At 46.9% G+C, this 15,033-nt stretch overlaps 1 protein-coding gene and 1 pseudogene across 2 annotated transcripts in view; both read left to right on the plus strand.

The window, feature by feature from the left end:
* PIP5K1B (phosphatidylinositol-4-phosphate 5-kinase type 1 beta) overlaps nucleotides 1-15,033 on the plus strand; it is a 318,684-nt gene that overhangs the window by 192,434 nt on the left and 111,217 nt on the right. For both annotated transcript variants that reach the window (XM_043566259.1, XM_043566257.1), the window contains exons 5-6: nucleotides 5,731-5,883; nucleotides 12,109-12,408. In XM_043566259.1, the coding sequence (XP_043422194.1) occupies nucleotides 5,731-5,883; nucleotides 12,109-12,408 (453 nt within the window). The remainder of the gene's footprint in view (nucleotides 1-5,730; nucleotides 5,884-12,108; nucleotides 12,409-15,033) is intronic.
* Nucleotides 9,232-10,513, plus strand: LOC122474656 (annotated as a pseudogene).

Here is a 15,033-nt window from a genome sequence, read left to right on the forward strand (position 1 = left end):
AACGAAGCATTTTTTTGGAAGAGTTAAGCCCAAATAAAACACAGGAAAATCAAATAAGACCTCCCTTAAAAAACAAAAAAAGTGTGGGGAAAAAAAAAAGGATACCGTGCAAATGCCGAAGTACATCCTGGCGTCTGTCAAACTGGGGCTAGTTGAACCCAGATTTGTGAAGATAGACTGATCTAAAAGGGGAGAGAAGGTAACATGATAGAGTGATCGGTGACTCTCCAGCCGGGCCTAATGCTGATCCCCCTGATATGTGTGCATTTCCACTCAGTGCTGTGGTCTTGTATCTGGATTTTTGCCTGAATTACTCTGTTTACGTTCTCCATACCATTAACATCCGCCATCTGCATACCGATTACAAGTTTCATGTTGGAACACGCATAATTTGGATTGTGAGACCACACACTGAAGGTGCTTGTGCATACACAGCCCAGCAGCCTGGCTGTGCCTCCTTCCTTCCTTGTTCCAAAATAAACGCCTCTCGAGGGAAGGCCAAGGTCCCCGGAGCATTTTTTTTTTCCCATCTCTGCTTGGGCAGCAAGCCTTCGGTTTGATTTCCTTCTCCCCCAGGTGCCGGAGTGGTCCAAAATCCAGGGTGATTTGTATGACGTCTTTCCAGACTCACCGGCACCGATAAGAGCAGGGTGAATATTTAACACTATCAAGGGAAAGAAATGGCAGGAAAACTTATCTCCACCCCACTGTGCAAGTTTACGTTGTTACTTTGCCTTGGCGGGGGCGGCGGGGCGTTGGGGGGTGGGGGGGGGCAGCTGGATTGCACTGTGTAGTCTTTTCCAGCGGGAATAGTCAGGAGGCCCTACAGGAAATAGAAGGGAGACAATGAATGCATCAGAACAGCTTGCACAGAAGAGAGAGCCTGAAAGGAGGTACATAAAACGCAGGGTACACGTGGGGCCTTGTTGATCAAGGCTAATTAAAATGTTCCCGTCTCTCCTGTTTATTTGCTCTTAAATGGCAACATTTCAGAGCAGGTTGCTTAGCGCGGAGCATGGTAACCAAGTGATAGGGTGAGGTATCACGGGATTATACACGAGGACGGTAATATTCCTGGTTGATATCAAAATGCCAGTTTCTTGCACACCACTGCACTGCTGGTAGTGACCCCCAGCGAGCTATTAAGAAATGCCAAAGCGATTTATTTTTCCCTGCATATCAGTGTACAAATTACCTATTAAAGGAGGATTTGACAAGTAACCAATGAAGTATTTTCCCTATAATGTCACTGCTTCTAGAAGAATTTGAGGCTTTAATTAGAAGCAGATGATTAGGTCTGAATCCAGTTTTCTCTCGACCGCTCTTCCTGAATCACCCCCTAATTTCTCTATTTGCAGCCTCTAATTTCTGCATTCTGTGTTGTTGTTCGACTTCCGCAACATTAACTCCTGTCTGTGCGGGGAATTCAGAGCCCGTAAAAAAAGAATCAGAATTCCTAAAGAGAGCCTGGGGGTCTGCCTTCGCTCTTTAGAAGAGCTTGGGGTCCACACCTTTATTTTCCAATGTCTCAAATCTATGGTATACGAGAGACCCATTCTTCTTGACTCACTGTGTCCCAGCGGATCTCCTGGTTGCTGGAGCTCAGCCGAAACCCTTAGTACCTCTTGAGGCACCGGTTTTTCCTCGCCTAGAAGGTGTGGACTCACTCGCCTGTGTGTGGTCATGTGATAAGACATAGCCCAGCATTAAATCCTTAGCGACACCTGGGTGGCTCAGCCGGTTAAGCCTCAGACTTCGGCTCACGTCACGATCGCGCGGTCCGTGAGTTCGAGCCCCACGTCGGGCTCTGTTCTGACAGCTCGGAGCCTGGAGCCTGCTTCGGCTTCTGTGCCTCCCTCTCTCTCCCAAAAATAAACAAACATTAAAAAAAAAAAAAAGAAGAAAGAAAGAAATAGGAACAGCAGTAGGTATGTGGTCACTCTTTGCCAGGGTTTTGGAAAGCATCCCCTTTGAAAACCTTCAGCTGCTTTCTTGTAGACGTTAGTGTCTTTGTTTCAGAGATGAGGTTCCTTGGACTCCGGGATGCCAAGGTACTTCCTCCAGGTCGCTGAGGTGGCCGCTGGCAGAGCCGTGATGTGAAAAAAGGTGATTCCAAGTCCCATGCCCTTCACACTCAACCAGCTCTCCAGGTGGATCCTGCACCCATGGCAGGAAAGCACCCTCTGCTTCCGCTGGGCTTTTACGGCATCCTTCGTGCAGTCTTACTTTTCCTCGTCTCTGCATCACTCGTAATGACCGAGACATTCTAATGCTGCTCAGCAAGAAAGCCTCAGGAAGCAAGCCCGGGGCCGTCTGGGTGGCTCAGTTCTGCTACCCATCCGACTCTTGATTTCGGTTCACGTCACGATCTCACGGTTAAGAGATCGAGCCCCTCGTCAGGGACTCTGTGCCGACAGCACACAACCTGCTTGGGATACGTTCTGTCTCTCTCTCTTCCTACCCCCGCCTTGCGTGTGCTCTTTCTCTCTCTCAAAATAAATAAATCCACATGAAAAAGAAAAAGCAAGACTGGAGGAAAGAAGGAGAAGATAGAAGGCAGCATGCAGTTACTTCTTTCTTTTCTTGGAAAATTGTGTTTCCCTCATCCACGTGCTGCCGAAGCAAGAGAATTTAAAGTCACCAGTTAGAACTGCCTTTTCATTGTTTTTTCTCCCAGTTTCTCCCTCCCCTCTCCTTGTCCCCCACTCCCCCACCTCCTACTCCCTCCTCTCAGCCTTTTCTGTGATGGACACTGAAATATCCAGAAGCCCAGGTAGAAAGCTTTGGGCGATGTTGCCAACGTTTGCACCCTTAGGGTGCGACTGTTTAAAATATTTTTTTTTTTCAACGTTTATTTATTTTTGGGACAGAGAGAGACAGAGCATGAACGGGGGAGGGGCAGAGAGAGAGGGAGACACAGAATCGGAAACAGGCTCCAGGCTCTGAGCCATCAGCCCAGAGCCCGACGCGGGGCTCGAACTCACGGACCGTGAGATCGTGACCTGGCTGAAGTCGGACGCTTAACTGACTGCGCCACCCAGGCGCCCCATGGGTGCGACTGTTTAAACCCCCGCCTTTGCCCGTCACCAGGACTGGTCTCATCTCACACGCTGGGTCTTGACCTTTTTCTCTACGCTCGGTGTTTCTCTAAGTCACTAGTGGGGATCCTTAGTTCATGAACACTGAGCTCCGTAACCAGACATTGACTTCTCTTCTGGTTTTGTTTTGACGTTTTTGGTGAGATCGACAGCCCTTCACCTTAATTGGTGAAGTTCAGCCCTTTGTCTGGCAAAACTCGTGTCGTGCCTGCTGTGTGCCAGGCACCGATCCTGCCCTGTGTCACCGCGTAAGGTACGAGTAGCCGGTGCCCTTGTGGAGTTCTGCAGGCTGGTGGGGACTCGGGATCCTGAACAGGCACGTGAGGGATTTTGTGGTCACTTCCACGATGAGAACCAGAGATGCGGTGCCAGGAAGCAGACACGCTGTAGACGCACAGGAGCGGGAAGAGGGCTCCAGAGTAAGTGCTCTCCAGTCCCACACGCGTCCCTGCACGCGACGTCCCACAGCCGCTCCCTTGCTGTGCACCCTGCGTGTTCCTTTTGTCCACCTGCGGTGGCTTCTCAGCACAGTGGACGGAGCGGTCGGTCCTCTGCTCCAGACTTTCCAACGGCTTTCAGCTCCCTTAGAGCAAAGTTCCAAGCCCTTGCAGTGACCCGTGCCGCCCTGTGCGGTCTGGCCCACCTGCCCTCTGGCCGCTTTGCTTGCAGCCCTCCCTGCTCACTCTGCTCCGGCCACTGGCCCCCTGGCTGTGCCTTGAGGTCCCCAGATCTCAAGACCTTTGCATTTGGAGCTCCCCTCTCCCTGACACGCCCTTCCCCCAGACAGCCGCAGGCCTCTGCTCAAGTCCCCACCCCCTCCCCCCCACAGTGAGGCTTTAGTGACCCAGCCTTCTTGAAGTTTATCGCAGCCCAGTCCTCAGTCACGGCTGGTACTCTGCCCCCTTTCCGTGCCTCATCTTTCTCCACGGCACTTACTGCGTTCTGATGTATAATTGATTTACTTGGTTACCGTCTGTTTTCTCCTCCTGGGCTCTAAGCTTCATGAGTGCTTGAGACGTAACAGATGCTCAGCAGAAGTTTACTCAGTGTTAAATGAATACATGAATGAGTAATAGTCAGCCCGGTGAAGTTCGAATGGAAGTTGTTTGGGATAAAGGAAAATGCAGAATCCTCATAGGTGAGTGTCGCTGGCACATTTGACAATATGGGAAGCACCTCTTTGTGGCTAAAGCTAGATTTTAAGGAGGGAAGTGATGAAAGAGAAGGTTGGAAGGGCAGGTGGGGCCATGCATGGCCTTGAAAGCTCTGTTAAGGGATTTGGGTGTTCTCATCTATCCAGACGTCGGAAACCATCGAAAGATGTGAGGGCATGGAAGGACTTGATCAGATTGGCATCTTAGAAAGATCTCCGGTTTCCTGGTGGAAAATGCAGGCGAGAAATGGAGAGTGGATAGTTGAGGCAAGGTGGAGTCTCCCATAGCAATCAAGACATGATGTAAAACCACTGAATTTACGGTATGAGCGAAGAATGGCATGAAGCGGGCAGATACCATCGCTAGTCTGGGTACGAAAGATGAGGGAATGGGGGGCATCAAGGTTGATGCCCAAGTTTCTGGTTTGGGAACAGAATAAATAACGTTTCCGATCCTTGAATTAGGGGAAAGAAAGGTTGAAGGGATGCACATGATGTAGAGTTGCCATGTATAGTTGTTTAGGGTGTGCACTGCCCAAGAATACCTGGCTAAGCTGAAGAAGTAGAGGCTGGAATCCAGCCTTTCTTTTACTTATCAGCCTTGTGTCTGACCCAGAGCTCCATCTTCCAGAAGAAAAGCACCTCTTTCTAGTTACTACAGAGGCATCATAGGGGCTGACCATAGCCCTGAGATGAATTTGATTTTGAACTTGTTACAAGTGAAGTGCTTATGGTGTAACCAAATAGAAATATCTACTGAAAAAGTTAGGCATACAGGGGCGCCTGGGTGACTCCATCGGTTAAGCGCCGACTTCGGCTCAGGTCATGATCTCGCGGTTCGTGAGTTCAAGCCCCGCATTGGGCTCTGCGCTGACAGCTCAGAGCCTGGAGCCTGCTTCGGATTCTGTGTCTCCCTCTCTCGCTGCTCCTTCCCCACTCCTGCTCTGTCTCTGCCTCTCAAAAATAAATAAACATTAAAATTTTTTTTAAAAGTTAGGCGTACAGGTCTGGAGCATTATAGAGATCTGGGCTGGAGCTACGGGTGTTGAAACCATGCATGGATGACATCTTTTGGGAAAGCAAATAGAATAGGTGTTCGTGTTCAAGTGACACATACACAGTGTAAGTCGTACCTTCACTCGTTATTTTATGGGCACTTGGCGAAAACAAAACATCTTAGACAACAGTACTGTTGACGTTCGTTCGTTGGAAAGACCTGATGATTCATGATTCTGTCATATGACACTGGAGGTGAGAAGGCGTTTCTGTTTGTCATAGAATCATTAAGATAAATGCATCAATTAAATTTTTAGAAATCCCAGAGAGCCCTCTTTGTGTACGTGGAACCTCCTTTGGAAGCTCATGGAAGAGAACTTCCTGTTTCAGAATTGGCCAAGATCAGAATCCTATGATTTTCCTCCTTGGAAGCATCAGATACGCTAAATGTATTTTTAATCATTTATTTATCTACTCTTGTAGTATTCCATCTGTAGTGAACCTCTAATAGAGCTGTCCAACCCCGGAGCCAGTGGATCCTTGTTTTTTGTGACCAGCGACGATGAATTTATCATCAAAACCGTTCAGCATAAAGAAGCTGAGTTCCTTCAGAAGCTACTGCCAGGCTATTACATGGTAAGTAACTGTCCCATCAGTAAAATCCTACTTGAGATTTCATTATTTTCCACCACAGTTTCCCACCCCCCCCCCATGCTTTAAAAAAAAAAATTTCGTTTTCTTTATCTTTGATTTATTTTGTAAGACTTTGTTTATTTGGAGAGAGACAGAGACAGGCGTGAGCGGAGGAGGGGCAGAGAGAGATTGGGAGAGAGAGAATCCCAAGCGGGCTCCACACTGCCAGCAGAGAGCCCAACACGGGCGGGGCTCCGTCTCACAAAACCATGAGATCATGACCTGAGCCGAAAGCAAGAGTTGGACGCTTGATCAGCCAAGCCACCCAGGCGCCTCTTTTCCTATGCCTTTTTTTTTTAAATTTTTTTTTCAACGTTTATTTATTTTTGGGACAGAGAGAGACAGAGCATGAACGGGGGAGGGGCAGAGAGAGAGGGAGACACAGAATCGGAAACAGGCTCCAGGCTCCGAGCCATCAGCCCAGAGCCTGACGCGGGGCTCGAACTCACGGACCGCGAGATCGTGACCTGGCTGAAGTCGGACGCTTAACCGACTGTGCCACCCAGGCACCCCTCCTGTGCCTTTTTACAGTGACCCTGTGCCACGTTTCTTTCCCTTTGGTGAGCTTTGTGGTGTGTTTGGATTATACCGCAACGGTTATCGGATAGATTTTACAAGGTAAAGGAGCCTTGTTGTAGAGCAGAGTTGACCCACACAGTCCTGGGTTCAGATCCCAGCTCAGCCATCACCTAACTGTGTGACCACGAGTAAGTGACTTAACGTCGGAGCTGTAGTCTCCTTAGTCTGTGAAAGCTGGGAAATGCGTGTCTTCGACAAGTGTTGTGATGGAGGAAGGGTACAGGATGCAGGATAGAGGAAGCATTGCATCACGAGACTCTTGGAGTCCAGTACGCGGTAGGAATATGAGTGGTTAGCGTTCATCGAGCGCTAAGCTGTGTGTGAAACACAGCTGTAAAAATACCACTTAATTTCAGAATCTGCTGGAGACATCAAATGTTGTAAATTATACACATAAATATAGGGGTCAAAAATCTAAATAAAAATCTTAGTGGAGAGCAGGCACAGATTTTAAAAGGTTTGTTTGCTCCTGGGGCACCTGGGTGGCTCAGTTGGTTAAGTGTCTGACTTCGACTCAGGTCATGATCTCACGGTTTGTGAGTTCAAGCCCCGCGTCGGCCTCTGTCCCGACAGCTCGGAGCCTGGAGCCTGGAGCCTGCTTTGGATTCTGTGTCTCCCTCTCTCTCTGTCCCTCCCTCTCTGCCTCCCTGCCTGCCTCTCTCTCTCTCTCTACCTCTATCTCTCTCTCTCTCAAAAATAAGTAACATTAAAAAAACCTTTTAAAGGTTTAATCCTAAACAAAATGGAAATTGTTTTAGAGCATATGGTCTATGTACTTTCTATTAGAGAAAACAGAAGATCCAGAAAAGCTAGAAAAATGCAGCCAATTTTAATTCTTTTTCCAGAGATACATGTTACTAACATCTGGTGTATGTCCTTCCTGATGTATTCTATTCATACACACATTTTTAAATAATATAAAATTGGGATCAAACTGACATTGCACTTTACTCACCTGCTAAGTAAGTCTTAAACTTCTTTAGTTCTAAGCTTAGATAGAACTTCATTGTCCAAAATGGTAGTCCTTAGCCAGATGCAGCTTTTAATTTGAAATCAATTAAAGTTAAATGAAATTGTAACATTTAGCCAAACAAGTGGTTCATCGGAATCTTACTTGTAAGCTAACATAACAAATAATATAATTTACCCAGTTAACAAGAAAAAATGTGAACATCGTGTGATGATCCAAATAAATGTTGGGTAGAAATGAAGGCATTCAGAATTCAGCATCTCTTCCTAATTAAAATTCTTTCAATTGGGAGTGAAGTTTTTTAACATTAATAAGTGAACACACACGTACGATGCATTCATCAGTCTCCAAGAGTTCACCTAATACCTCATGGAGAAGAACAAGGGCCCTTTCGTTGGAAATAAAGACAAAGGTGTCCTCCTATAGAAGTCCTGTCTGGTGTATTTGTGAGAATTTCTAGCAATAACTTTTGAGCACAGAAAGAAATAGAAGAAAAGTATAAACACCGTTCTCTATAAACAATACAGTCAAAAAGGAGCAAAACTTGGGGCGCTTGGGTGACTCAGTCGGTTGAGCGTCCGACTTCGGCTCAGGTCATGATCTCATAGCTTGTGAGTTCAAGCCCCACGTCAGGCTCTGTGCTGACAACTCAGAGCCTGGAGCCTGCTCTGGATTCTGTCTCTCCCTCTCTCTCTGCTCCCCCCCCCCCTTGTGCTCTGTCTCTCTCTGTCTCTCAAAAATAAATAAACATTTAAAAAAAAGGAACAAAACTTCAAGAAAATTAGCCAGCAGTTTCTAAGGATAATGAGAGTCCAGATTTGCAGGATTTAAGATATGTCTACACCCTCCATTGTGTTCCATTATGCAGATCATACAGAGTAGGAGAATAGAAGGAAAGAAATGAGAGCCTGTGTATGACAACAGGAACTTGCAGTGAACATGATGAGAAGAATAAAGATACAAATAAATGAAAGCATACTATAATTCTGATAAGGAAATCAAGTTATAGTAAGAACTATAATGTGTAAACAATAACCCCAAAAGAATTTTTTTAAGTTTGTTTATTTACTTTGAGAGAAAGTGAGCATGAGCAGGGGAGGGGCAGAGAGAGGGGGAGAGAGAGAGAGAGAGAGAGAGAGAGAGAGAGAGAGAGAGAGAACCTCAAGTAGGCTCCATGCTGTCAGCCCAGAGCCCAACTTCGGGCTCGAGCTCCCAAACTATGAGATCATGACCTGAGCCGAGATCAACAGTCCGACGCTTAACTGCCTGAGCCACCCAGGTGCCTCCCCCAAAAGAATTTTTGTAGTAAGAACTCTAAAATGCTTGCATCTGTAAAAACAAATATATAAGATCAATATGAAAGAAACTACAAATTGTTATTCAAAGACATACAAAGTTCGGAAATAAAGAGACACGCATCGTTCCTGAACTCCGTATTGGAAAGATTTCAGTTCTCCCTCATCAGTTTAGAAATCCAGTCTAGGGGCGCCTGGGTGGCGCAGTCGGTTGAGCGTCCGACTTCAGCCAGGTCACGATCTCGCGGTCCGTGAGTTCGAGCCCCGCGTCAGGCTCTGGGCTGATGGCTCAGAGCCTGGAGCCTGTTTCCGATTCTGTGTCTCCCTCTCTCTCTGCCCCTCCCCCGTTCATGCTCTGTCTCTCTCTGTCCCAAAAATAAATAAACGTTGAAAAAAAAAATTAAAAAAAATAAAAAATAAAAAAAGAAATCCAGTCTAATTGCAATCATGAGGGCTTCTTTGAGAAAACACCGAGTGTCAGCTGACCCCGGTGCTGCCGATGAGCCTGGGGGGTCTGGGGGCCCTGGAATGGGAGACCACGGTGGCTTCCGTGGGGGTCGAGGACAAGGAGTGGATCCCGGTCACCAAGCTGGGCCACCTGGTCAAGGACATGAAGATCTGGAGAAGATCTGTCTCTTCTCCCTGCCCATCAAGGAATCTGAGATCACGGACTTTTTCCTGGGGGTGTCCCTCAAGGAGGAGCTTTTGAAGAATATGCTGCTGCAAAAGCAAACCCGTGCTGGCCAGCAGACCAGGTTCTAGGCATTTGTGGCCATCGGAGAGGACAATGAACACGTCGGTCCGGGTGTTAAGTGCTCCAGGGAGGTAGCCAGTGCCGACCGTGAGGCCGTGATCCCTGCCAAACTTTCCAGGGACCTGTGTGGTGAGGTGACTCGGGGGACAAGGTCGTCAAGCCCCACACTGTCCCGTGCAGAGAGACCGGCCGCTGTGGCTCTGTGTTGATGTGCTTCATCCTCGATGCCAGGGGCACTGGCACTGTCTCCGTCCCTGAGCCCAAGAAGATACGGACAATGACAGTACTGACGCCTGCTACACGCCAGCCAGGGTCTGCCCTGCCCCCCGGGCAACTTCACCAAGGCCACTTTTGATTCCCAAGACCTACACCTGTCTCTTCCCCACCTCTGGAAAGAGACTGTTCATCAAGTCTCCCTATCAGGAATTCACTGACCATCTTGGGAAGCCCACACCAGAGTCTCCGTGCAGAAGACCCAGGCTCCATTTGTGTTCGCCACATAGTTTTATACAAGGAAAACAAAGTGAACTAAGTCTGTGTTTAAAAAAAAAAAAAAATGCCAGTGGGATTTTTCCCTGAACTGATTCATTTGAAAATGAAAGCAAAACAAACAGAAGAAAGTGGAAACAAATATCGTTTTAAGAGCATTTAAAAAAATAAACGGTGGAAGGGGAAGGTTGTAAGAACAGACAACCTTATCATAGTTTTGATAAGAATTAAAATGGTGGACCTGCCAGAACATATACCAAAAAAATCTATAAACCTGCACTAATATTAAAGATGTGGAATTACTGTAGTTCTAGACATAGCCCAATATATCAATAGATCAATCAAGTCAGATAATTCCTATTTTCAGATCTTTCTCACACACACACACACACACACACTCACACACACGAAATAATTCCATACGGAGTAAAAACCAAATGTAAATGACCAAAACTAGTAAAAATTTGGAAGAAACTAGAAGAAATTATAAGCTTGGGGTATAACATCTATATAACAAATATATAGGAAGATATATAAAAGTTGGGAATTGGCGGGGAGGGGAGGGGCACCTGCATGACTCATTGGTTGAGGGTCCGACTTTGGCTCAGGTCATGATCTCACAGTTCTTGGGTTCAAGCCCCATGTCGGGCTCTGTGCTGACAGCAGCCTGGAGCCTGGAGCCTGCTTTGTATTCTGTGTCTCCCTCTCTCTCTGCCCCTCCCTTACTCACACTATGTCTCTGTCTCTCAAAAAAAAATAAATGTTTTTAAAAAACTTTTTTTTGAAAGTTGGGAATTGGAAGACGGATCAGGGGTAGTACGGAAACTTTTCGTGACATAAATGCCCTCCAGCAAACTTCTTAATTTCTCGCCTACTTTTAAAGTGAAACACTGGGGCGCCTGGGTGGCGCAGTCGGTTAAGCGTCCGACTTCAGCCAGGTCACGATCTCGCGGTCCGTGAGTTCGAGCCCCGCGTCGGGCTCTGGGCTGACGGCTCAGAGCCTGGAGCCTGTTTCCGATTCTGTGTCTCCCTCTCTCTCTGCCCGTCCCCCGTTCATGCTCTGTCTCTGTCCCCAAAATAAATAAACGTTGAAAAAAAAAAAATTTAAAGTGAAACACTAAAAATAGGCACGTATTTCTTAATAGTAGAAAAGAACACATGACTGGAAGAAAATATTTGCCCTGTAGAGAATAGGAAAATGCTACATATTCAGAATATACTGAGAAACTCCCAACAATAACCCAAAACTATAGAAAAGCAGGCAAAGGATATTAATGCATCATTCTTTTGGAAATGGCCAAAAATAACATTAAAATGTTACATTTCTCTAATAATCCATGGTATTCCCATTTTTCAGAGAACAAGTGTCCGTTTTTTAGTGATCATGCTTACAGAGCCTTTAAAGCTTGATACTTTGTGGCCCTGGTGACAAGTGACAAGAAACAGATGGTCTAACAAAGTGTGGCTGTGTATTGGTCTACCCATTTTTTGGAAGACACTTTTTCAGGAGCTATTAAAATTTTAAGTGCTCATCTTTTAGACCCCAACAATGAGTTTCTTTTTAGCTCCTTTAGAGCATAGTCACACATGGCTCTAGTCCATTCTTTCCCTGTTTTGAGTTGGGTCTCATTTGGGACACTCTCTTTTCAGTTCAGCCACTTTTAACACCATGGGTTTAGAATGACCAAGTTACTGTTCCAGTGAACCACCTTAAGAGCCAGATCAGAAATAGCAGTATTTTAGTAATGGCCTTTAAAGTTTATTTATTTTTGAGAAAGAGAAACAGAGTGGGAGAAACAGAGAGAGAGGAAAACACCGAATCTGAAGCAGGCTCCAGGCTCTGAGCTGTCAGCACAGAGCTCGATGCAGGACTCGAACTCACGAACCGCGAGATCATGACCTGAGCCGAAGTCAGAGGCTCACCCGACTGAGCCACCCAGGCGCCTCTAGTTATGGCCTTTAATAAAGATAACCACATTCCATTTTTCATTATCATATTGGACGAAAGCACATATTTGATGGAGCATTATTTTATGAAAATTGGAGATTTAAAACATTTTTTTCCCTTTTTCTCTTTATAGAATTTGAACCAGAATCCAAGGACTCTTTTGCCAAAATTTTACGGACTGTACTGCATGCAGTCGGGGGGCATTAACATCAGGATCGTGGTAATGAACAACGTCTTACCGCGCTCCATGAGAATGCACTTCACGTATGACCTGAAAGGCTCCACGTACAAGCGAAGAGCTTCCCGAAAAGAGAGGGAGAAATCCAACCCCACCTTCAAGGACTTGGATTTCCTGCAGGACATGCACGAAGGATTATATTTTGACACAGAAACTTACAACGCGCTCATGAAAACACTTCAGAGAGACTGCCGGGTAAGGAAATACCATTGCCGGGATTGCCCTGGGAAAGGCATCTGTGATAATGTCACCTTGGTAAGGAATGTCCAGAACAGACGTGTGGAATCCCTTTGTTAACAATCCCAGTGCCCATCCATGCTTCCTTGATGTTGAAGGAACTGGTGGACGATAAAGGAATTGTCTAGGAGTGTCTATGAATTTTAGTAAAAAGCGAAGTCAGCTTTCTTTGATAAAATTAAACAAGAATTTTTTTTTTCTTTGCTTTCCATCCTCCCCTGTGGTTAAACCGGAGGGAAAAGGGATTGGGTGTAATGCAGTGATTAGCAAGAAAAGCCATATACAAACCTTGGCACAGGTAACATTCCAACCGGGGAGAGAAGTTCCCTGGATACTTGGTGTGGGTGCAGCACGCTTGCTGAAATTATTTTGGGCCATCATGAATGAGTCCCAACACTTAGAGCAAAGACCGTAACGTGGAAACTTTGCCTGCGGGATTGTCAAAAGGAAGGAGGAATTCATAGTCCCTCAGCCTGCCGCTCTTAGGAACAAAATAACAAGACCCAAAACCTGGGAGAGATTTTTCCCGATAGGGTGAATTTACAGAAAGTAGGTAAAGGTTCCCTTGGAGAAAACGATGAAAGTGGAATTGTGATGGCTTCTGAAGAAGGATGATCATCTGATGAACACATTCTCAGAAAGAGCGTTTTGTGCCGCAGGTGAACTTGGGAATACCGTCTAGTTCCAAGCTAAGTTGGGCATAGCGGAGGCGGCCAGGGCTTTCTCTAGGAGTGGATAGGCTTCTGGGACGTATGAGCTGTGTCTTCCAGACTGTGGCTTTCTGGACCTTGTGTGGCCCTGGACAGACGACCCACGTTGGTGCACCGGGGAGGGGGCGAATCCTTGCTGAGAAACACAGTCCTACTATTTATGGGTCGTTTCTTTCTACCTGTTAGGAGGTGAATGACGATGCGCAAAGGTATGTCATTGAGTGGGTCGTTTCATTGACAGCGAAGTTACTCCACAGCTCCTATTCTTAATGCCCAGTGCGCCAGACTAGCCTAGGATTTTTTGATGTACGTTTCCTTTCATTTTCTCAGCATCCGTTTGAAGTTGGTAACCATTCTCATTCCCATTTTAACTGGTGAATCATCAGGCTCTTAAAGAGGGCAAGCAACCTGCCCAGCGTTACTTAGCAAGTCAGGGGCGGTGCCCACACCTCCTTGGGTACAAAGTATGCGCTGTTCACAATTGACACGTAATGGCTCGCTGTAAGGAGTTTTTGTTTTTCATTATCTTTTCACAAGTCAAGGGAACTAAAGCAAACCAACAACAACAACAATAAAAATGTCCAGTTGAGCTATTCAGCTATCTGGGTGGATATGAATGATTCATGTTTTTCTTTAAAAAAGAAACACACACACACACACACACACACACACACACACACACACACGTTTGAGTAGAAACCTTTTCCTGTGCTTTCTCTGCCCTCACAGGATGTGGGTGAAAAGTGACTCTCCGTTCCCTAGAGTTTAGTACAAGCCTCTCCAATTTTAGATTTTCTTTCTCTTTGTGTGCCTGTGTGCTTCTTGCCTCTTTAATATGGAAAGCCATTTTTTTGTGTGTCTTCTAAAACCACAGGTTCCTATGCCAAAAAAAAAAAAAAAGGCAGGGGGGTGGGGAGTCAAATGCAAAAGAGGCATTGCACCAGACTTGCTGTTTATTAGTGTTTCCTGAGCCCAGTACTGACAGGACGAAGTCAAACATGTCTCTTCATCAGGAATGAGACCCTGGAGATTGGCTTCTTTATTTTTTATTTTTGGAAGATTTGTTGTTTTAAGGAAGGCCAGTGAAGAGGTCCTGAAGCCAGCTTCCTCTCATCTACCCCCTTGGGTCTTGACCCTGACTCAGACTGTGGAACTTCTTTAAACGATACATAACACTCATCTCCAAAAAGGCTTTGCTCAGGCTGGTGTGGGAGCCTTTAAATGCCTCGCTGTGAGGGAACCTGAGTCCCTTCCATGATCTCCCTTGACCATGACCACGACCTTTGTGATCTGGAGTCAGCCCCTGGCTCCCCGAGCAGAGCTGCCTTGGGGAGCTCAGGCACATTTCCAGACTGGTGGGTCTCGAGGTGTAGCAGTCATAGGCCGCTTGGCAAAACGGACGAAAGCTGTGAACCGTCTCCCCAGAAAAATGCCCATCCGCTCCCCAGTTCCTGCGACCCCTGGAGCCCATCACAACCCACCCGCCTCCCCGAAGGCCGAGTCCCCGTGCCAGAGCCAGGCACGGTCCTCTCCCTCTCTCTGTGTTGTCAGGTCCTCCTCAGAAGGGCCAGCCCTTCCCAGGCAGACACGAGAAGCCTCCTGACCTCGTGCTGACCTCTCGCTTCCTGCCCATTCCACTTCTTTCGGTTTTTGGCTTACCCCCTCATCCCCAGGATCCCATTTCCCTTGCGTGAGCACCGGCCAGAAGACACCTGTGTGGTTCGTGGACCCAGCACGGCCTGGGCCTGTTGTGCCCTGCTCCCCACAGTCTCCTTCCCCGATTCCCGGCTTCCCCAGTCTGAGCTCGGGCCCTCGTCGGTAAGCCTGCCCCCCTGGGATGGTCCATCCCTGGCTGGCCCCTCCGCACAGCACC

The sequence above is a fragment of the Prionailurus bengalensis genome, chromosome D4 (genome assembly GCF_016509475.1).
Source record: "Prionailurus bengalensis isolate Pbe53 chromosome D4, Fcat_Pben_1.1_paternal_pri, whole genome shotgun sequence".
Lineage (NCBI taxonomy): Eukaryota > Metazoa > Chordata > Mammalia > Carnivora > Felidae > Prionailurus > Prionailurus bengalensis.